General features: G+C 49.5%; 1 protein-coding gene across 3 annotated transcripts in view; it reads right to left on the bottom strand.

Moving 5' to 3' along the window:
• LOC114848193 (glutamate receptor ionotropic, NMDA 3B-like) overlaps positions 1 to 19,590 on the bottom strand; it is a 47,876-nt gene that overhangs the window by 9,697 nt on the left and 18,589 nt on the right. Inside the window, exons 1-8 of one of the 3 annotated variants that reach the window (XM_029138489.3) lie at positions 18,786 to 19,177; positions 13,671 to 14,371; positions 8,975 to 9,471; positions 8,038 to 8,309; positions 7,374 to 7,610; positions 4,427 to 4,573; positions 3,998 to 4,143; positions 1,121 to 1,236 (exon numbers count right to left, since the gene is read on the bottom strand). In XM_029138489.3, the coding sequence (XP_028994322.1) occupies positions 1,121 to 1,236; positions 3,998 to 4,143; positions 4,427 to 4,573; positions 7,374 to 7,610; positions 8,038 to 8,309; positions 8,975 to 9,471; positions 13,671 to 14,353 (2,098 nt within the window). In that variant the 5' untranslated portion in view covers positions 14,354 to 14,371; positions 18,786 to 19,177. Of the gene's footprint in view, positions 1 to 1,120; positions 1,237 to 3,997; positions 4,144 to 4,426; positions 4,574 to 7,373; positions 7,611 to 8,037; positions 8,310 to 8,974; positions 9,472 to 13,670; positions 14,372 to 14,656; positions 15,078 to 18,785; positions 19,178 to 19,590 lie in introns of those variants that run through there. The other 2 variants (XM_029138487.3, XM_029138486.3) reach the window with 2 other exon arrangements.

Raw genomic sequence — 19,590 nt, 5'->3', positions numbered from 1 at the left:
TGGGAGAGGGGTCTTTCAGAGGCGACGCTTTGATTGACAGGCAAATAGTATTAAAGTTAGTGTTGGGTCCCCAGCGACGGCCTCACTAGTATCTATTTACTGCCTGTTATTCTGCCTGTGTCTCGGAGACGGAGGGAGCGAGGAAGCAGCCAGGCACGAGCACGGGCCTTTTTATGCACGCATGTAAATGTGTGAGTGGGACAGACATGAGCACACACTAATTATGTGTGTGTGGAAGCTGCCAGGCGCTAAGCCCAGTTTAGGTTAGAGATTAAACGCCCGATACGTCCAATAAATGTGTTCTGCCGGTGGAGATTTCACTTCAAAGTCACCTTCGCGAAGCATATGTGCAGGTTGACTGTGACTGGAATACGTCTGGAGTCTGGAGGCTTTATTTAGCATCTATGAGAGGCAGAGCCGGACGCTTATGCAACTTCTGAACGTTAATGTCAGTCATTTGGAAACAAAGCGACGCTGTCTGCATGTCTACATATAATAACAATGAAATTTGGAATAAGCTTAAAATGATTTTTTACTTGTCACTGTTTATTTGGTGACAGTCAGACAGAACAAAAAGTGCAGACCCTACTTTTGAAACGCGTCCTCCCTCTCAAAGTCCAAAGAAACCGGGACCGGCGCGTCAAGAGCAGCAGCAGAACCCGTGCACGTTGAGCACATCGATAACACATCAACCCCCCCACCCCCCCTCTGTGGCTCGTTAGCTACTCCTTGACTGGATCGGACTAGTTGCTGTACGACCGTGTTGCAGTGTGTGTGTGATCTGTGTGCGATGAGTCCAAAGCGTTTGGACCGGGCGTTGTTGTTAATAATAGATGATTGAGTATTTTTACCCTGCAGCGCTCCGAGTTTACGCTGCTGTTATTCTGTCAGTCTAGTTACAGAACTCGCGCTGCCCTCTTAAACGTGCGTGCGAGCGTGCGCTCGCTCCAGTATGTGAGTGTTTTTGTGAGGTTCTGGGCATTTTCTGGGCTCACGCTCTCAAAAAACGGCCCCACTAGGTCAAGATAGGATGAGAGATCTGCTTCACAGGGCAGCAAGACGCAGATACAGAAGAGATACAATCCACACAAATGACAATGGAGTGTGTGTGTGTGTGTACCTTCAATAGCGAACGGCTTCCCCACAGTGAGCAGTTTGCAGTCAGCATCAATAGAGACCTCAAAGTCCAACAGGGCTTTGTCCATGATGAATGCATCCAGTGTAGGAGGATCTGTCCTTCACCACCAACACACACACACACACACACACACACACACACACACACACACACACACACACACACACACACACACACACACACACACACACACACACACACACACACACACACACACACACACACAAAAATGCCAGAGGAGCATTAATTGAAGATGGTTTATTCCTGCAAATTAGATTTACTGTCAGACTTCCACAGGCCTCCTCACGGCGCAGTAAACCTGTATTTAGGACCATCATCCCACTTTGTCATTTATAGCGGGGATGAGATTACCTCTTTTCTAATACACTGTGTAAACACATACATCATTACCTAAACCAACAGCCTCTGTGCTACGCTGATAAGGCATTATACACAGCGCTCCAAGACTTCCCTACTCTGGCGATATCGATCCAATTGACCCTAATTGACCCCTAATTATAGCCGGGTCCTCCGCGAGCAGCCTCTGCTACTGACCTCGGCAGGCAGCAGGCGAGTTTGATAAAAGTACACACAAAACACTCTCAGAGGGAAGGGGAGGGCCGCTGCAGCCGAGGCACGTGCCCAGAAATCCTGAAGCGCCAGGCAAACGCACGCGCAGACAGATAAATGCACGCACAGCCGGCCTGATGGGAAAACTAGAACAGACTGATCAAATTACCTGGAACTGTTATTATTCAGGACATTTACTCTTCAAAGAGAGAAAAAAGGTCGACTTTACAAAGTCTTTGCTGTGCTGGCAAAGCAGGAAAGCTTGTTTTTTCTTCACCTGTCACAGGGAGAAGACAGAGGATGGAGACGTGTGGGACTGAAGCGGGTCAGACGTTGGTACCAAGGCTCTGACTGTAACATACAGGCACACGTTATAAATATTTACGTGCAGGTAGTCTCTCCCTTCCTGTACAGGGGAAGGCCGGTGAGCCCCCCCCCCCCCTTCTGCCGTATTGGGGTCAGTAGTTCTGCCGGCGCAGTGTTTTACTGCCTCACTTCCCTGCGCTGCTGCGACTCCGTTTCTGCCTCGCCTCGCAAACAAACGTGCGCCGCCTTCATCTCCCTCCGTTCCCGTCTTCTTTCTCTGAACCAGCGCTTCGCATCTCCCCACCCGTCAGCACACGTCGCCGCATCCCCGTCGACTGCGATGCGCACGGGGAGGCTGTTTTGCTGTGTGTGTGTGTGTGTGTGTGTGTGTGTGTGTGGCCCAGCGTGTCTGCGTCTGCACCCAGCTACGCCTGCTAAGCGCCGTTTGTCATTCACGCCGCCGACCTGGATTCCACTTTTTAAACTCTCACATTAACTCCAACAGATTACAGCAATATTTCCTCTCAGTGAAACTCCTGACACACCAAACTTTAGAAAGTCACTATTTTAATGTGACACATGTAATTACTTTTCAATTTATGCGTTTGCATAAAAAATGTATTTAAACTTGCACTATTTCAACCAACTATAAAACGCTATGGTCTAGTCACAATTAAATAATCCAATCATATATAACGCCATAACAGCGGGGGGACTGCAGGATGTTTATTTGCCAGGCAGATTGGCTGAACGCGGCGTGGAACATGTGTTCACCTGGATGAGGCTGTAATGAAGCATACAGGGAGTTGACGGCTACAGTACATGTTCCAAGTAAACATGTCTGCAGGTCGATGAAAAGCAGGACAAGCTGAACATCAAACAGAGACACGTGTGTGCATGTGCTGCCCCCCCCCCAAGTCACAGCACATAATTACTCAGCCACAGTAGGACTCACTTCAATGCTGCATTAATGAAATAATTATTGTATTAAATTATATTTTGTTTTCTTCAGTAAATTCCTTCAAAGAGTTTTAATATTATTTGTCACTGTATTTGATTTTTCATTCTTTTTGCATTATGTAAAGTACATTCAGATGCGTTTGTGAATGCGGTATGTTACAATAAACCTGCCCGGCCCCTCGTCTACCACTCAGCATCCAATTCAGCAAACGTCATCGGCCCCTATTACATCAGCCTGTCCCTGACCCTCATCTAGCATTGACGCTTCATTTAAAAAAAAAAAACTCCCTTGTAAATGATGAGGACTTTGTTTACGACACTTTTATGTAATTCATATGCGTTCCCTCCCCTGGTCCCCGCGCTACAGCGAAGCATCTCTGGCAGGAGGAAAAGCTCATTGTGATGCACGGCATAAACATATGCAGGTCTCCAAGTGATGAGGAGCTGATTGTATCACTGTCAGATGGGAAAGCAAACATGTTTGTTGTAATAGAAAACATCCACCAATGGCCGAAACAAAAAAAATACTAATCTGAGCAAAAATCTACCCTAAAGCAGAACTTAAATTAAACTACATGTCCTTGTGGTTCAGGATCGGAAAGTCACAGGAAAGATCACAAACAAACAAACAGTCCGAGACGGAAAATCTGTATATGCACGATGAGCGCAGGTGATACATGTTTGATTTAGGACACAAAGGCTGAATTAATGACGTGCGGCTGCGTCGTTTGGAGGCTGTGCACACGAGCGAAGGAGGCGTCCCATTATTCGGCGTCCTTGGAGCCACCCTCTGCATGACACGCGTGAGGCAAAAACCTCAGATTAATCAGGAAAACAACAGGTCGCACGCGTGCGTTCTATTTCTGATCCTACTATTCCATTCCGTCTGTATTAAAGCGGCCGTGTTTGTGCTGGTTGACAGGAGAATTGTCATTCACAACAACCCTGACAGATGTTATGAGTGACAGGTGTTAATGACACCACCTCCCCCCTCCGAGGCACTTTGATGTGCTCGTGTCTTACTTTAACATATGCACGCCTTCCGGGGTGGTCGGCTGGTTGAAGCGCCTCATGTAGTTGTGCATCTCGGGGAAGCTCTTCTTCATGTAGTCCTCGGCGCTGCTCTCCCTCACCGTGCCGAAGCGGAAGCCCAGGGAGGGATGCTGCAGCTGGGGGGCAGGAAGCCAGGAGCAGGAAGAGGAGGAAGCGGAGATGGTGACGGGGAGGATAAAGAGAAAGGGGAGGAGTAGATGTGGTATGATGGGGGCTCATTTCAAATTCACTGTAGCCGTGAACTCCCTGCAGGGTTTAGGGATATGGCGATAATCCTTCACAAATTATTCTTTACTCATTAGCTTGTCCTTGTGTGAGATTAGCGAGTGTGTACATGCGTGTGGAGCGCTGACACGCGTGCCGTGCGGTTGCAACTTTGTGTCCTTGGCGGAGGCTAACCTTGTCGTCATGGATTCCTGAGACCTGCTCAAAGGTCTTCTCCCCCACCATGACGGCAGCCAGGTTGGCGGTGTAGCTGGACAGCACCAGCAGGCAGAAGATGGCCCAGAGGTTCATCAGGAAGCGGCCGGTCCAGCATTTGGGCGTCTGCAGAGCGGGGAGAGATTTTCTCACTCTAATAACACTAAGGAAGCAAAGCCAGAGTGTAAAAATAAACCAAACAAAAGGGGAATAAATAGACTCGGACGGCGGGGGAGTCTAAATATATATCAGACCACCAAACTGAGGAATGTCACGTCGAGTCAGTAACTAACACAGAAATGTGAGATAACAGAAATGTCTGGAGTAACATCAGAGCAGGGGTTAAACTAATTAAAAACAGGAACGTGTGAAATGGTGCTTTCAGGTGTTGACATTAATGTAGGATCCCCCACCGGGCTCCCAACCTGCCTGCCCTCCCCTCCCAATTTACCAAGGTGATTAAAACGGACCAGAAGACGAGCTACTGCAGGAGAGGAAGCCTAACAAAGTGTGACTGTTTGCGAAACAGGAATCAGAAACATCTTCCCATGAAATTGCCTGCCTGTGGGAATGAATCCACCTGAACACTGATCATTTATTTATTCCACCGATTAAAATCCACTTAGCAGAAGAAAAGAGATGAATTTCGTGCACTTTTAAAGACTCGCGATTAATGAGGCATTAATTATACAAACAGCGTTTTAACCCATTCTTTCAGAAGCCTTGCTGAACTCCTGCCGTAATTATTTGTAGAACAGAGACGGGACAAAACTGGACGAGTTACACAAACACATTACGCGCCTGAGGCAGGTGAGCAGCTTCCACCTGTCCACGGTGGCTGCGCCGCTCAAATGGGAGTCGATGGGCTTTTCCACAAACTCCGTACCGTTTTATTTTGAAGGTCATTAGCTTTATTTTGCAGAGAGGCTTGAGATGATTTGTGCTGTGATTTTGGTGCCACATAAATAATGTGAAAATCCCAGGAGTCGGCTGAAAATGCAAAATGTTGCTTCCACTCCGGCTGGAAGGAAAATGAGAATCTAAGAACGCACGCAGGTGATGATGACAGATGATGAAGGCTTTTATTTGTCTTTAAAGGCAGAGTCAGGCTCCTATGTCGGCGTCAGCGCTCTATACGATTATTTATGCATATTTATTTTGTAATGAAGAAAGTTCCTTTCATAAGCGACACCCAGTTTATGTTCACGTCATGGTTTTACATCGTTAAGGCGCCGGCGCTGCTGAATGTCTGCGGGCGGATCCTTAGCGCGCTGACAGATGCGGGAAGAGGAAGCTTTCATGTTCTCAGCTTCAGCCTCATAGACGAGTTTACTGAGGCAAATCCAAGTGCTGCGTTCAAGGCCGCCCCAGCGCGCCGCTGGTTTCAGCCTCGCTCACCTTTTGAAATATTCCTTCATGCATTTTCATGGCTTCGTTGTTTTTCCCGTTCTTACAACGCTGCAAGAAGATCACTTGGTTAAATAAAGGTACAGAAAGACTTTGTGAGTTTTATCAGAGCAGCTGATGATGGAAAAGCTTAAAATGCCTAAGCAATTCTTGACACTTTTACTCCAAAACAGCCTTTTCCATTCCAGCATATTTGTCTGGACTTTTACTTCTCATTAGCGCTAAACTCTATGGCACAAGTGCAACCAGCTTAACGTCTCCCCCACGGTCTAAATAAACACAAATGTCTGGCTCTGACCCAGCACAAAAGGAGTTCAGCGCGCCGCTCAAGGACATTTTAACAGGTCGCGCGGCTGCTAATGAACGCGACCTGTTAATCGACACCTCGGCAGTTTCGGGGAATCAAACCTGTGACCTTTCAATAACGCGAAGGTCTGTCTAATCACCCGGCCTCCGCCGGAGCCCCAAGTCATTTGTGTTGCTTCCTTTGGGGACAAAATGTGATTATGCGTTGTACAGACAAATTATGATGGGATGCACACTCACTAAGTGGCGCAGTTGGACAGCCGGGGGGATAATTTAAGCAAATGATGTTTCAGATATTAATCCGAATGTGTTGCATGACAATTTGAGGAGCCGCCATAAGTTACGATGATGGATTCCGGCACAGTGTGTTGCCATTAAAAACAGAGCGCGGGGGGAAAGTGTTTAATCTACATTGTGCTTGGCTGAGTGCAGCCGCGTGACACGATAAGTCAGATGTGAAAGATGCTGCAGCTGGCGACGTTCATTCATTAGCTTTATGCTTTTCTCCCAAACAAACGGCGTAAACGCGGAGCAGCCTTTCTGTCTTTGAGGCCCGAGAGATGCTAAAGATGGGAATTTGACTCGCGTCCGTCGTGTTTCTCTCTCTCTCTCCAACCTTTGTCGCCACTTCTCCAACTCTGGCCTCTCCCCTTTCAATCGTCCTGCTGCTTTTCTCGTCTCGGCTCATCCACTTAGCCTCTCGACCCCGTCTCGCCATCTTTCTGTCAGCCTTCCCGCTACCTTTCGTTTTTGAAGCCCATTTCCTGCTCTGCACTCTCACACCCCCCCCCCCCCCCGGCTCGCTTTCCCGTGCCTTCGTGTTTCTACTCGGTGTCTGACTACTTTAGGGAGTTAACCTCTACTCACTGCCTCTTTTTCCACCCTTATCCATCACCATCACGGTCGCCATAACTCCTTCAATCTCTGTCGGCCCACTTACCCTTTCCCCTCTGGCTCTCTGTATGAGCATTAGCCTTCCTGTACCTCTCTACTTCATCACTGCCTACCTTCCCAACCTCTCCCCTATCCATCTATTTCCCTACATGCCCATTTCTCTAATGCTTCTTTCACGTCTTTTTCCTCTTCGAACTAATCTTTTGATTTCCTCACATTGTTTACATAATGCACATCCCCTACTCACTTTGCCTGCAATTTCCATTCACTGCCCCATCGAGCATGTGGACTATTTATCAAACAGAGGGAACTACTTTACCTTGGTGGCGACAGTGCGTCCAAACAGTATGGCGTAGCAGAGATTGAGGGCCGAGGAGTAGGAGAACACTCGCATTCGGTTCCTGCCGTGGGGCGTCATGCCGAAGGGGCTGTTCCACTCGTACAAGGTGAGGAAGAGGGCAGTGAGGTGCAGCGTGACGAAGATGCCCACCCACATGGACCAGTGCAGAGGCCACATGAAGGCTCCGATGGGAGCCGCGGTGTCTCTGCTACGAACCTGAAAGGTCACAAGCGAAACTGCATCAGCAAATGGGACATACTGTAATTGTTTTTAAATAATACTAATGATGGAGTTCTCATTTTGAAATGGAGCTGTGCTGTCAGCTCATGTTATGATCTGTGGTTCGTCCGTGTCTCTCAGGCTGATTATACATTCTTAAAGTGTATCCCATTTTGAATATAAGTAATTTGCCCACTGAAATCCCTAATTATGGTCCAGCTAATGATGTCATATTCCTCAGTAGAGGACAGTGAGTGGGGCATAAGAGCAAAATGAAGTCGTTCCAGACCAGATTGGCAAACTGACAAATCAAAGTACTGTAATAGTGAAAGCTGCGATGCTGCCACTGACTCGTGGTGCGATACCTGCTCAGGCACCTGAGCTCCGTCCACAGAATGCAAACTCAAAACCTGAGCCACTTTACCAGGATGCCCAGGCTGGTGGAGTAGAAGGGGGAGGTGAAGTCGATGACTCTGCTCCGAGCCGAATTGATGGAAAAGGAGGTGACGGCCATGTCGGCGGTTCCGCTCAGCAGGTCCCCGACCAGCCCCGTCCAGCGGCCGGCCCCGCTCAGCGCCCCGTACTTCCCGTCTCCCACAATATAGAGGTCAAAGGTGAAGCCCATGTCTTCTGCCAGCTTTTCCAGCAAGTCGATGCAGTACCCGTAGCAGCACTTCCTGAGGTCGCCGGGCAGATCTGGGGGGAGGACACTGACGTGAGATTCGCTCTGGAAGTGCAGGGGCTGCACTTCTGGTCATTTCTCCGCGGCTGAAGCTGAACGGCCCCCGGATTTTATGCTTTAATGAGCCCAGAATTCAGGCAGAACAACATTAAATCATTTCCACGCCATTAAAACCTGAACTAAATGTAACAAACTTTAAACTAAAGCGGAGTCAGCAAGACAGAGACATTATAAAATCAATTTTTACACTTTTTGCCATTTTCCTCATTTTGATTTTTCTGGCAAACGTTTATTGCAAGCTCAGTTAATCAAAATCCATCAGCTGCTCTTGAAAGTTGGCACAAATGACTGCTGTAGTAAGCAACAGCATACGAAACTTAGTAATCAGATATTTCATAAATGCACTGTTGTATATTGAAAGATAAGTGGGTATTCCTGGAGGTGGATGTACAGTATATAAATTCTTTCTTTGATTCCCAAATCATCATGATGAATTGTTACTATGCTTCCTGCTTTGTTATATTTATATTGCCTTTAATCATCATCATTGCAGTAATCATAACCGTAGATCTGAGCCCTTCACATTGCACCTGCTTCATTTTTTAATTGGGCTGAACGTCCATAATCACTTTTACTTAAAATATCTAGTATCCAGTAACTAGTATGAAAGAAAACTCACCAATGCCATCCCAGTCTGTAGTTGAAGAGTTCGGGTTGTGCAGCTGGTTGAACAGGCTGTTGATTATGTCCGTCCGGTTGGTTTTGGGGTCCAGACAGAGTTGACCAGCTGGACACAGTCCATCCTCATCCACCTCCCGTGTGAAGACAAACGGGTGCTCCACTAGTGTCACCACCCTCAAGCGGTGACCCTCCACAGAAAGCCCCGGCCTCCAGCGCCCTGCGCTGCTGCTGTCCCCCTGGCCGTCACCTCCCCTCACCCCAGCCCCCAGACCTTGTCCTTGGTTGCTCCCGAAGCCCCCCACCAGCCCCAGCACCCCTCCCTCCAAGTCCAGTCGACCTCGGGTCCACTGTCCTACAGTAACCCAGGCCGGCTGGCCCAGGGCCCCCCTTTTCAGACTCCATACGTGAAACAGCTGGGAGGAAAGGACCCGCGAGAGGCCGGGATCCACTTGGATGAGGCCCGTGGCCCCAGTGAAGGAGGTGTTGGAGAGAAACCTCAAAGAGACAAAAAGATAAAACACATCTGAAAGTAATGTGGGTCTAGTGTGGAAATACACACTACGTTACGTGAAGAAAACGTAACAAACGCCGGTGCAGACGGACACGGTCTGGTTGTGCAGGTCCAGTCTACGACGGGTAATTGCGTCTCCCAGAAAGTCATAATTAAAAGTTAATGCAGTGCCGCGAGGGCCCCGCCTATCTGCCAGTCCGTACAGACACTTATTAGAGCTATTCGCCTCACTTGCACGGTGGCCTGCGTTGGTCTTCAGGACAGAATACATTAGGCGAAGCCACATAAATCTGCTCCGGCCTTTTGAACCACTCCGCTATGTTAGCTCATGTCATAAGCTGCGGACGCCGTCCGGCAGTATCTCAGCATAAAGGCCCACCAGCACTATTTGATCATGTCTTGATTAGTAAGGGATTGTCAGGGGGTCATTGTAAATCGAGAGGGTGCTCGTTGAAATGTTAAAGAATGCAGGGATCACTGAATTCGGTCTGGGAGTTGAACCGTGCAGGGACTGATAATTACGTCTTGGGACCAGGCTGGAAATGGCAAGTTTTCCTTCCTGTTAATGGAAAAGGTTGGTCAGGCTTCAGCCCTTTGTCAGAGCAGAAAAATAACTTTTGCTCTGCTCTCTTCCCTCCTGCTCTCGTATAGAAGCTGTAGGTGCCGTATGAATTGATGGGTAATAACCGTAATGGCTGCCGGAGAACTTTCTCCTTTAATGAAAAGATGAAATTCACTCTGAGGGTCATTAACCTCACCTCCGAGCGTGGCCAGGACCGAGGCCCGTCTGCACCGCGCGGGGTGCGACACATGCAAATGTCCGCCTGTTGTTCCATCCTCCGCCTTCATCCCTCACTTCAACAGCACAATATCAATTTGCAAACCTTGCTCCTTGAGCCATCGCTCTCACAAACCCGATTAAAAGGCCTCTGATTTGAAAGTCACCGCCGTCCCGTTGCACGCTAACTTATGTTTCTCTCATCAGCAGCTCCCTGTGTGTCTGGGACTATAAAGCGGAAGTGCTAGCCTTGCCTTGAGCTGAAATCACTCATGGTAATAGTGGGGCTGAATCATCATATCCCATGGACAGCAGATTCATCAAGCAACCCACTGTAGACTCATATACTACACTGTAGCGGCCGCGTCTGGCCACAAAGACAAAAAAATTACCGTAGGCTTCACTTCACATCTGTTATCTGAACAGAGAAGTGCAAAGCTCCCTGTTCACAGTTTGTGGCGTTTTTGGATTCAAGCCCAGAGATAAGAACGCGAGATAGTAGTATGAGATAATATACAGGGTAAAAAAAAAAAAAAAAAAGAAGAGCAGGGGTATGAAAATGTGAAAATCACTTGACTTGAGCTGCGCCTAAACGTGGGCGCAGGTCGAGAAGTCGGCCGAGAGCGATGCCGTCCCCCGACCGGCACCTGGGCTCAGCTTCCACACTAGACGTCAGCCGAGTGGCCCATGAATGATGGCTCTATAAACAAGTGGCGGGCGTGCGCCTCGCTCTCTTATCTATCCATCTCCTCCAGTTCACTCCCTCCGTCTTTGTCTCCCCGTCTGGTGGGGATGATAGGGGGCTTACTTGTTCCAGCGGTTCTAATCTCTTCGGGGGGAGATGGGATCGTCGTGGCAGCCGTGTCGAGTGAGATGGCACTGACTGGCAGATCTCAGTCCGATAACAACAAAGCGCCCCCCCCCCCCCACCTCACCTTCCTCCACACACAACTTTCTCCTTCCTTGACTTTCTCTCCTGCTTCTCCCTTTTCCTCCAGCCACATCCTACTTCCCCCCGACTTTCATCCGTTTGTTTCTGGACTACTTTCTTCTCCCTCTCTAATGTATTTTTGAGAGCGAAAAAACAGGCGCCGAGGGATTTTTTTCTGATTCTGGACATTTGAAAGCACGACATCAAACGCCGGCGGTTTCTCGTATTTCCCTCTGCCTTTATCCTCATCGCTCCACCGCTTTGAATCATAAACAGTTGTATTGTGCATGTTTTTGTTCCTCTACTCCCTCACGCCTTCCTCCTTGGCTCGTATCTCCAGACATCCTTTCTCTCTCCCTCTCTCTCTCTCTCTCTCTCTCTCTCCCTCTCCCTGACCGCCTCCCTCGCGCTCTCCCCCGAGTATTGAGTTGTTAATTGCCTTTTCCGTGTGGAAGTCTCTCACTTCCCTTTTGCTTTGTTAATACTCTCCGGAGCAGTGGCGTGTCTGGCCGTTGCAGGAGTGGGATAAGGATCGCGGTGTACACCAGGGCCGAGGATTCTAAGTGGGCCGGGTTGGAATACAACAACCTCTTTTATCAGCCTCTCACAGGCCAGGAACAAAGGTCACTGTCTCCAAATCGTAGAGGACTCAGTTATAACCACCGCATCCTGATAGTACAGACTTACTGTACAGGCCTGCCAGAAAAAACCTGCAACTTTCTCTGGTGTTGATGAAGTTTGAGCAATATCTGATGAGTCAGGTTGTTTTTACGGCTCTTTTTTACGGCCAGATTGCTCATTTATCACGTTAACGCTTGATTCAACTCTAACAATGTCTGTGCGATGACACATCTACAGTAGGTCTAGTTCTGGGCTTAACGGCAGGAGGAGGGAATACTCAGAGAATCCAGCTTGTGATTATGTGGGTGTTGCTGATGATCACTCTCAGCTGGCAGGCTCTGTGTGTGTTCAATATTTGCTGTGGGCCCATCTTATACCACAAATCCTCCGTGCAGAACCCGGCTCCACGCTGTTTTAACCACCGTGCTGTCTGAAAAATAGCAGTGTCAACTGGCAGGAGCAGAGCGGATGGCAGGAGGCTTCAGTGCATCACCCAGCTGAAATCTGTGTCTCTGTGTTATTTTAAAGCTGAGATCGTTCTTTTTTTTTTTTGAGTCAAAGCTTTTTTTCCCACCCTTTCTTTTGGTTTAGCTCGAGCGTTTCCTGGCTCGCGTGCAGGTTTTTATCGCACCTTGACAGAGCCCACGAAGGCTATGAGAGCCCCTTCCTTTAAAAAAAAAAAAAAGCAGCAGCGGGGATCGAAGGAGCAGCAGCAGCAAAGAGAAACAGACAATCGTCTCCGGTGACAGTCAGTGCATGTGTGCGGCACAAAGGCCTCCTCCCTGCACCCGCTATGACAGTGTTGTTCAACAGTTGCCTCCCCCATGGTGCACGGAGCAGAGGACGTGCAAGGGCAGCAGCTCCTCCGCTAACAGCCTTCCAGACACTTATTGCTGTTGAATTAGTCAGCGTCCTCCATACTGTACGTAATAAGGGAATTTGGACGTATATGCTCTTATGGCCTCGTCTAAGCATTTCTAAGTGTCCAGAGGTCATTTAAAAAAAAGAAACAGGTTGAACTGTTTGCTGTGGGGCATTTAGAGATTATTTAAAGCCCAGAATAAATCACCACTAATGCTGTGTTGCCTGAAGCAATAAATTAAATTTTTGGAGGAAGTTCCTCTATCATCCGCTCTGCTTATGTTTTTCTCTCCTGGACAAATCTCTGCCAGCTGCATGGCGTCTGGAACCGGCTCGTCTCCCGGGGTCACGGACGCATCAAGACTAGCAGGCATATTTTAAAAACTACTTTCCACCGAGTGGCAGTGTGGATATTGAGGTCTTTCCCAATTCTTCCGGTGGCATGGAGACTGTGACGGGAAAGAGATGTTTGCTTTTGAGACGGTTTTTTTTCTTTTTTTTAATGTAAATTTCTCGACGCTGCGGGCACAATCACATGCGGTTGAACGTATTGAGGTGGAGGCTGAAATCTCCGGGCTGACAGGCGGGCGAAAGCTTACAGCCCCTCGGCAAATGGGAAATTCGGAGAATCATATTTAAAATTCCTCATGAACGTCAACACCTCTAGTTGACATCTTAGCCTCAGAGCCTACGCTGCGCTAACACCGCGTCGCCGTGGACCGTTTACAGCTGCTGACACCAGGCCTGTGCACATTCAAGGCTGCATTTGTCATTAGCGTTAGCTTAGCCGCCTCTTTTATATGAGTTCAGATGGAATGAGGGGAAATGACCGAACGACGCAGGAAATTACACTTGCTGCAGCTCATTAATGTGAGGAGCTTACACTGCAAAAGTTTTAAACTCCTTTATTTCAGTGATTACGAGTAATATGCTGAGATTCACTAACTTCAACTTACACTAACTTCAATGTAACGTGTGTGTGTGGGACATACCTGGCCAGATACTGTCCTGAAGAGGGAAGCTCATGCCGGTTCGGCTTGTCGTAACAGTTCACCATGTTCTGAATCAGCGCCAGATCCGGCCTCACCATGGTCGCCGCGGTGACCGCTCGGCCAATCAGCTGCAACGCGTCCCGGATGTAGAAGCTGATTGGCTTGCGTCCCACCTCCCCGTAGGCCAACAGTCCGAGGGGACCTCCTAAAGTATGTAGAGAGTCCGGAGACAAGGGGTATCCCATTATCCACTGCAGCGCCGGGAGCGTCGGAGCGAGGCGCTGGGCGGCCCGCAACACGGAGGAGAGGCACTCCGGATCAGAGCCCAGGAGAAGCACAGAGGTGATGGGCGAGGGGGCGCGCAGGAAGCGGGTGGACAGGATCTTCAACGCCTCCTCCTCCATCTGATCCTCCCTCCTCTCCTCGCTGGCCTCCGATCTCCGGTCAGCGGCGCCCGTGATGCGGGTCAGGTTGATGATGTCCCACAGACGCCAGGTGGAACCGCTGTGCCTCTGCAGGTGAGAAAGCAGCCCGTCGCCTCCTTCCTCCCACCCGGGGCACACCACAGCTGCCCCCCCCCAGCCGGCCGCCCCTCGGCTTCCTCTCTCCCGGTCGGCTTGTCCTCCCTGCAGGACGGCCAGCAGCAGGCTGCCGAGCGTCGACGGGGGCACCCGGGCCGACATCTGCAGGTGGAACCGGTTCTGTCAGGGAGAATAAAGAGACAAGTGAGAAATAACAAAACGTGCAAGGGTTGACGTGAAAAAACAAGTGAAACAACAAAGGACAAAATGAGGAGAAGGAGATAATGAGCTCAACAGGGCTTAATAGATAAAGCTAAACCCCAACACCTTGGGGCCAAACAACATAAAGTCACATTAAACGCAGCTTGTACGAGCAGCGGAGTGCTGCGGCACAACCCCGTCGCAGTAATTCGCCTCAACACTGATCAGAAACAATCAGTCACATTTGTTCATTATCTCTCATACTGCAAGTGAAGATCCGCGCTGATGGAAACAAGGAGTCAATGATTCGCGTCTAATCTGCAGCATCGCAGTCGGCTTGGCAAGACAACAGCGGCAGCCACAGTTCATCCAGACGCGCCGCGCTCCCAAAAACCCGCCGCTGAAAACACTGGCTTGTTTCACACTGTTCCAAAATGGATGAACACTGTTGTCCTTGAACGCAGCTCACAGATGGACCTCCCTCCTCCCCCCGTTGGGGCTTCTGTCCATTTTTCATCCAGTCAGTGCTGCAGGCAAGGTTGAGGGGAGAGACTTCAGGGGGCTTTTATACACAGAAGCCAAAGTTTAGCTTAACATGACTTAGATGGTGCTACCTTTGAACTGAGATGATAGCTATACAGTAGAGACCCACCCAGATACATATGCAGTAAGCCCATGTACAGTGTGCATGAGCCCAACCTGTGGAATAAGCTCTGACTGGCGTGCCTGCATGCCTGCGGGATGATAACGCATCTACACCTCACTGCATCCCACACTCACACGGACGTGAGCTGCTGGGGATACAGAGACACACTGAAAGTCACAGAGTCCCTTAAGAGAGGAAGGAAACAAACAGCTGACTGAAGTGAGTTGAGATATGGAGGATTTCATGCAGCCTATGTATGTAGAGATGTGCGTGTGTGTGTGTGTGTGTGTGTGTGTGTGTGTGTGTGTGTGTGTAAGGGGACAGTTGAAGAGCTCATTGTTTGAACTAGCAGTGCAGGAAGACAGGTGTCAGGGATGGGTGGGTGGTGGAATCATAGTGGAGGCAGGGACCTACTTCAGGTGTTGGCATAATCATCATAGATGAAGCTAATATTTAAATAGAAAATGCATGGCTGCATGTGGATGCACAGAAATGAGCGGCGTCATCTATGAATTTGTAGCTGTTAAGTATCCTTCTAGAAGATAAAGCTTGTTAGGAAATAGATGTATATCATTAGGCCAAATTGTCTGTGTCAGCCGTTTTTCCATCGGCCGTATTTTCTGCCTGCACGTCTTTTACACTAACAATTATGGCCAATGCACTTGACTTTTAAATAAATCCTGTTTCGACTTCATTTACATTGGAGGCGGTTAACCAGCGCTCTTATCCAGAGTGACTCACAATGAGCACAACAGTAGAATTACTCCAAGAGCCAGGACGTGAGAGTCATAACAAGAGGCGGCGAGAGCGCGGCGGACGTTGTGCTCGTAGCTGCTGCTGCTGTGAATGGAGGAGGCAGATCGGGGTCTTTGAAGGGGCGATGCAGAGCCTCCTCAACACGTGCTCCAGTCTGGGAGATGGTGACGGAGGCGCTCAGCTGGTTCGTCTAGAGGACGAGTAACTCAGCAGCAATCAAACAGACAGGCACCAAAGTGGACTCAATGCAAGTATAACAGAAAAGATGCTCCCGAGTGTAAAGACTGAACAGCAGCATCAGCAGCTCATCAGTATGTTTTGACGAAAAACATTCACACTTTAAAGTCTTTAGGGCACTAATGAAAACCTGTTCGCTTAAATGCTCCTTAGTCAAAATCCTCCGACAATAGAGTCCCCGCCACTCACGGCTCCGGCTTAATCTGCCGCGCCTCCGACAAACTGGCGGCATCGCTGTTTATCCTCGCAGATTAAACGTATGCGTGGAACTTATGCGTATATGTCTGCGTCTGTGTTTGCCGGGCCTGTTGGGCCCGTCTGCATGAGTTAGCGCCGTCGTTGACGTGCCCGGCGTTTGCCTTTGGGCCCAGGCCAACTCTGCTGCCGCCGTTATAGGACGCTCAAATTGAAAATGCCTTTTTCCCCCCTCCGCAAGCAGTCAAGCTGCGATCTATAGAGATGCAGGCAGTATATTTTTATGATGTCACAGTCTAGACAAGATAAAAGGTGGCTGTCCTGTCTGGAACTGGGAAGTGGCAGGTTCCTTTGAAACACAGGGCCGCCTTTCTCAGCCTTCTTTTATTTCTTCTGGCTTTGTCCTGATGTGCAGGTACAAACAGGCCTGAGCTGAGCTGGTCAGTCTGGAACCCGGCTGATCTTTTGCCGAGGTGCACAGGTCACAGCTCAGGCTGAATATAATGAACGTTTTCTCTACACTATTTCTACCTGTAAGGCTCTTTAGTATGCACGTGTGTGTTTACGCGCTTATCTTTCTTCTATTCTCAGGTAAAAGCTCCCGAATGCAAGATAAGCGCAGCTAAAAGGAATGTCAGCGTTGCTCCAGTATGAAATATATAATCCATACCCCTTCTCATGCATCTGCAAATTAGAAGCCTATAAAATGGCCCTCGTCCTCCGCTAAAGAAATTCAGTCTGAATGCCGTTTGATGAGCTGGCCTCCAGCTTTTCAGGTCGTCCAAAAAGAAGGAGAAAAAAAATGCATGTGCACAAATGCTACAGACGTCCCTGCACACAGAGACAGACGCGTGCACACGCGGAAGAAACAAATAGTACACACGGACGCAGTACAAATACACCCCGGTGCGCATACTCAAGCTTAAATCCAGGGGGATCTTCGGGCAACGTGGAGCAAGCAAACAGGCAGGAACGCCGTTCAAATCCGAACAGGCGGGAGCAGCTCCCCGCCACTCGGCTCATTCCTTATTTAAGCCTCTATAAGATAAGCATCGACGCTTGGAGGGTGTGCAGCAGAATGTACAATGCCAAAACGGGAAGAGAAAGATTTCCCCGTATAAAAAAAAAAAAAAAAAAAAACAAGGAGAAGGGGGAAACAGCAGCACCTGCAGTTTCAGGGCTTATTAAAAGCGAGCTGCAGCTGAAACGAGGAGGGAGCGCGTGAGAGCGAGTGCGTCTGTTGCAGGGTTTGAACCTGCTGAAGCTCCGAGCCTCCCGTCCTTCACCCCCACAGCTTCGGGGCCAGAAATCCCTTTGACTCGCTGCAGCTCGACTGTGTGGAGCCACTTGGACTCAACGCCGCGGCCTCGGACCGTTCGCAACACGCAAACGAAGCTGTGCGGAGCCCCGGCCCAGCTTCGCTTCCTCCTCTGACCAGAAACAAAAGCTCATGGTCAGGGCAGCGATCCAAACAACAACACTTCACTGAACACATTAATATTTCACCGGCATTGTCACCAGGTGAGGCGCTTGGATGTGAGGAGGATGAAGGGAGGAATCGGCCGACGGGGAAGAGTGTGGACGTGAATATAGGTTGGAGATGAAAGATGGCGCAGAAAGCGATATGTGCTTTAATATCCGTATTTGTGGACGAAGCCAAAGGGTGATGGTTTGCATGCGAATGCGCGTTGCCAGGAACACTGACTGTGGCTGTGCGATCAGGAGCGGCCTCATATTTTAGGCACCTGCGGTGGAAAAGGAGCACAGCATCGGGCTAAATTGTCAGTGCGCCAAGCAATTTAAATACAATCTAAACAATTTGTCTGTAATTTGCGAGGGACTGGTTTTCTGTCTGGGAGGAATCTGAACTGTTAGTTAAAAAAGTACCAGAAATCGGCAGGTTATTCGCTAACAGGCGCCATGATTGGGTAAGAGGGGAAAAAAAGCAATTTGAGTCAATCAGAAGAAGCCATACATCAATTCTGCACAGAAACACCAAGTTCTCTGGGCCCACGCTTCGCTTACATTACGACCGAGTGCATGTTTTAAAGATTCGGCCGTGATTCAGCGTGAGCAGCCAGAGTCATGGTCAGCGAAGCGCCGGCGCCATATTGAGCGGACGGCGGCCAAGCAAGCACTTTGCCGCGTAACCGCGCGCGAACGGCCCCATTTAATTCCCCCCTAATTTCGCCGTGTCTCCGGGCAGTCGGCGCAATACGGGTGGCTTTAATCTGAGTCAGCCGCGCTGCGGAGCACTGGAGCTAAGCCGGGTGGTGGGGAGCTAGCTTAAATCCTCACCGCTGGCACACGTAGGAAAGGCGAGCGCGCGCGCGCGCACGCAGGCGGGCGAAGATCGGATGGGGAAATTACATTTACACGCTTGCTCGCGCGCGCGCGCTGCACAACTGTGAAGCAATCAGCCACTTAACACAGCAAATGACTATGGTTATCTAAGCATAACAGCCTGTTGGCTCGGAGAAACAGAGTGATGAGCAGGGAGATACACACTATTAGGCGCCAGCACACTGGCCACAGACTGGAAAAGGGGCTAAATCTTACTTTAACGGTCGTCGTCGCGGCTGATGGAGACGGTGCCACGTCTGTCTGACTGTCGCCGCTAAATTACATATGCAAAATACCTCGACGCGGTCCAATTCCGCCCACCGCCTCCCGCGCAGAGACGGAGCGGCAGAGCGCGCGGGAGGTCGCGGCCCGTCGGGGGGGGGCGGAGTGAAAGCAGCGGGCGGGAAGCGCAAAGCGCGCGAGGAATTAGTTTTGAGTCGCTCGTCGCGTCTTCTGCTCGTGGCCGTGACAATTTGGCACCTGTTGGAAGTCAAGGAGCGTCGAGTGCATAAACACGAGGGCCTCGTTTGGTTCTTTGGTGGCGAGGGTTCTACAGTGAGAAGCGTGAAACACACCGTCGTGGACCTGAGCGATCGAGGGAAAAGCTATAAAAGTCCTGAAGGGCCGTGTCTGGTTTTATGGGGATTGTTCCAAATTAGAAAAATAGAGTGAAAGAAAATGGGATTTGCTCATTTCGTGCACCGGCGTCCAACCGGCGGCACTCAGGTGGAATGCGTTCCTGTAGCTGTGCGAGCAAACAACTCAGACACGTGTGTTTAGAAATGTGAACGCCTGTCATTTGCAAACTGTTTGAGGGAATATTGTTCTCAGCTTGGCTCCAAATTAAATTCAGTGATCAAGACACAGAGCACATCAACGCTTCCCCCCCCCCGGAGCAACGTTGGCTCCGCAGAAGCGAGACAACCAGATGACTACCTCTCAAAAACATATTAGGACGAGCAAACACACTCACGCAGTCAAAGCAAACAAACTGAGCTTTGCGCATACACAACTAGCTTCG

The sequence above is a fragment of the Betta splendens genome, chromosome 22, assembly GCF_900634795.4.
Source record: "Betta splendens chromosome 22, fBetSpl5.4, whole genome shotgun sequence".
NCBI classification, from domain to species: domain Eukaryota; kingdom Metazoa; phylum Chordata; class Actinopteri; order Anabantiformes; family Osphronemidae; genus Betta; species Betta splendens.
This window is presented reverse-complemented; position numbering and strand designations above follow the sequence as displayed.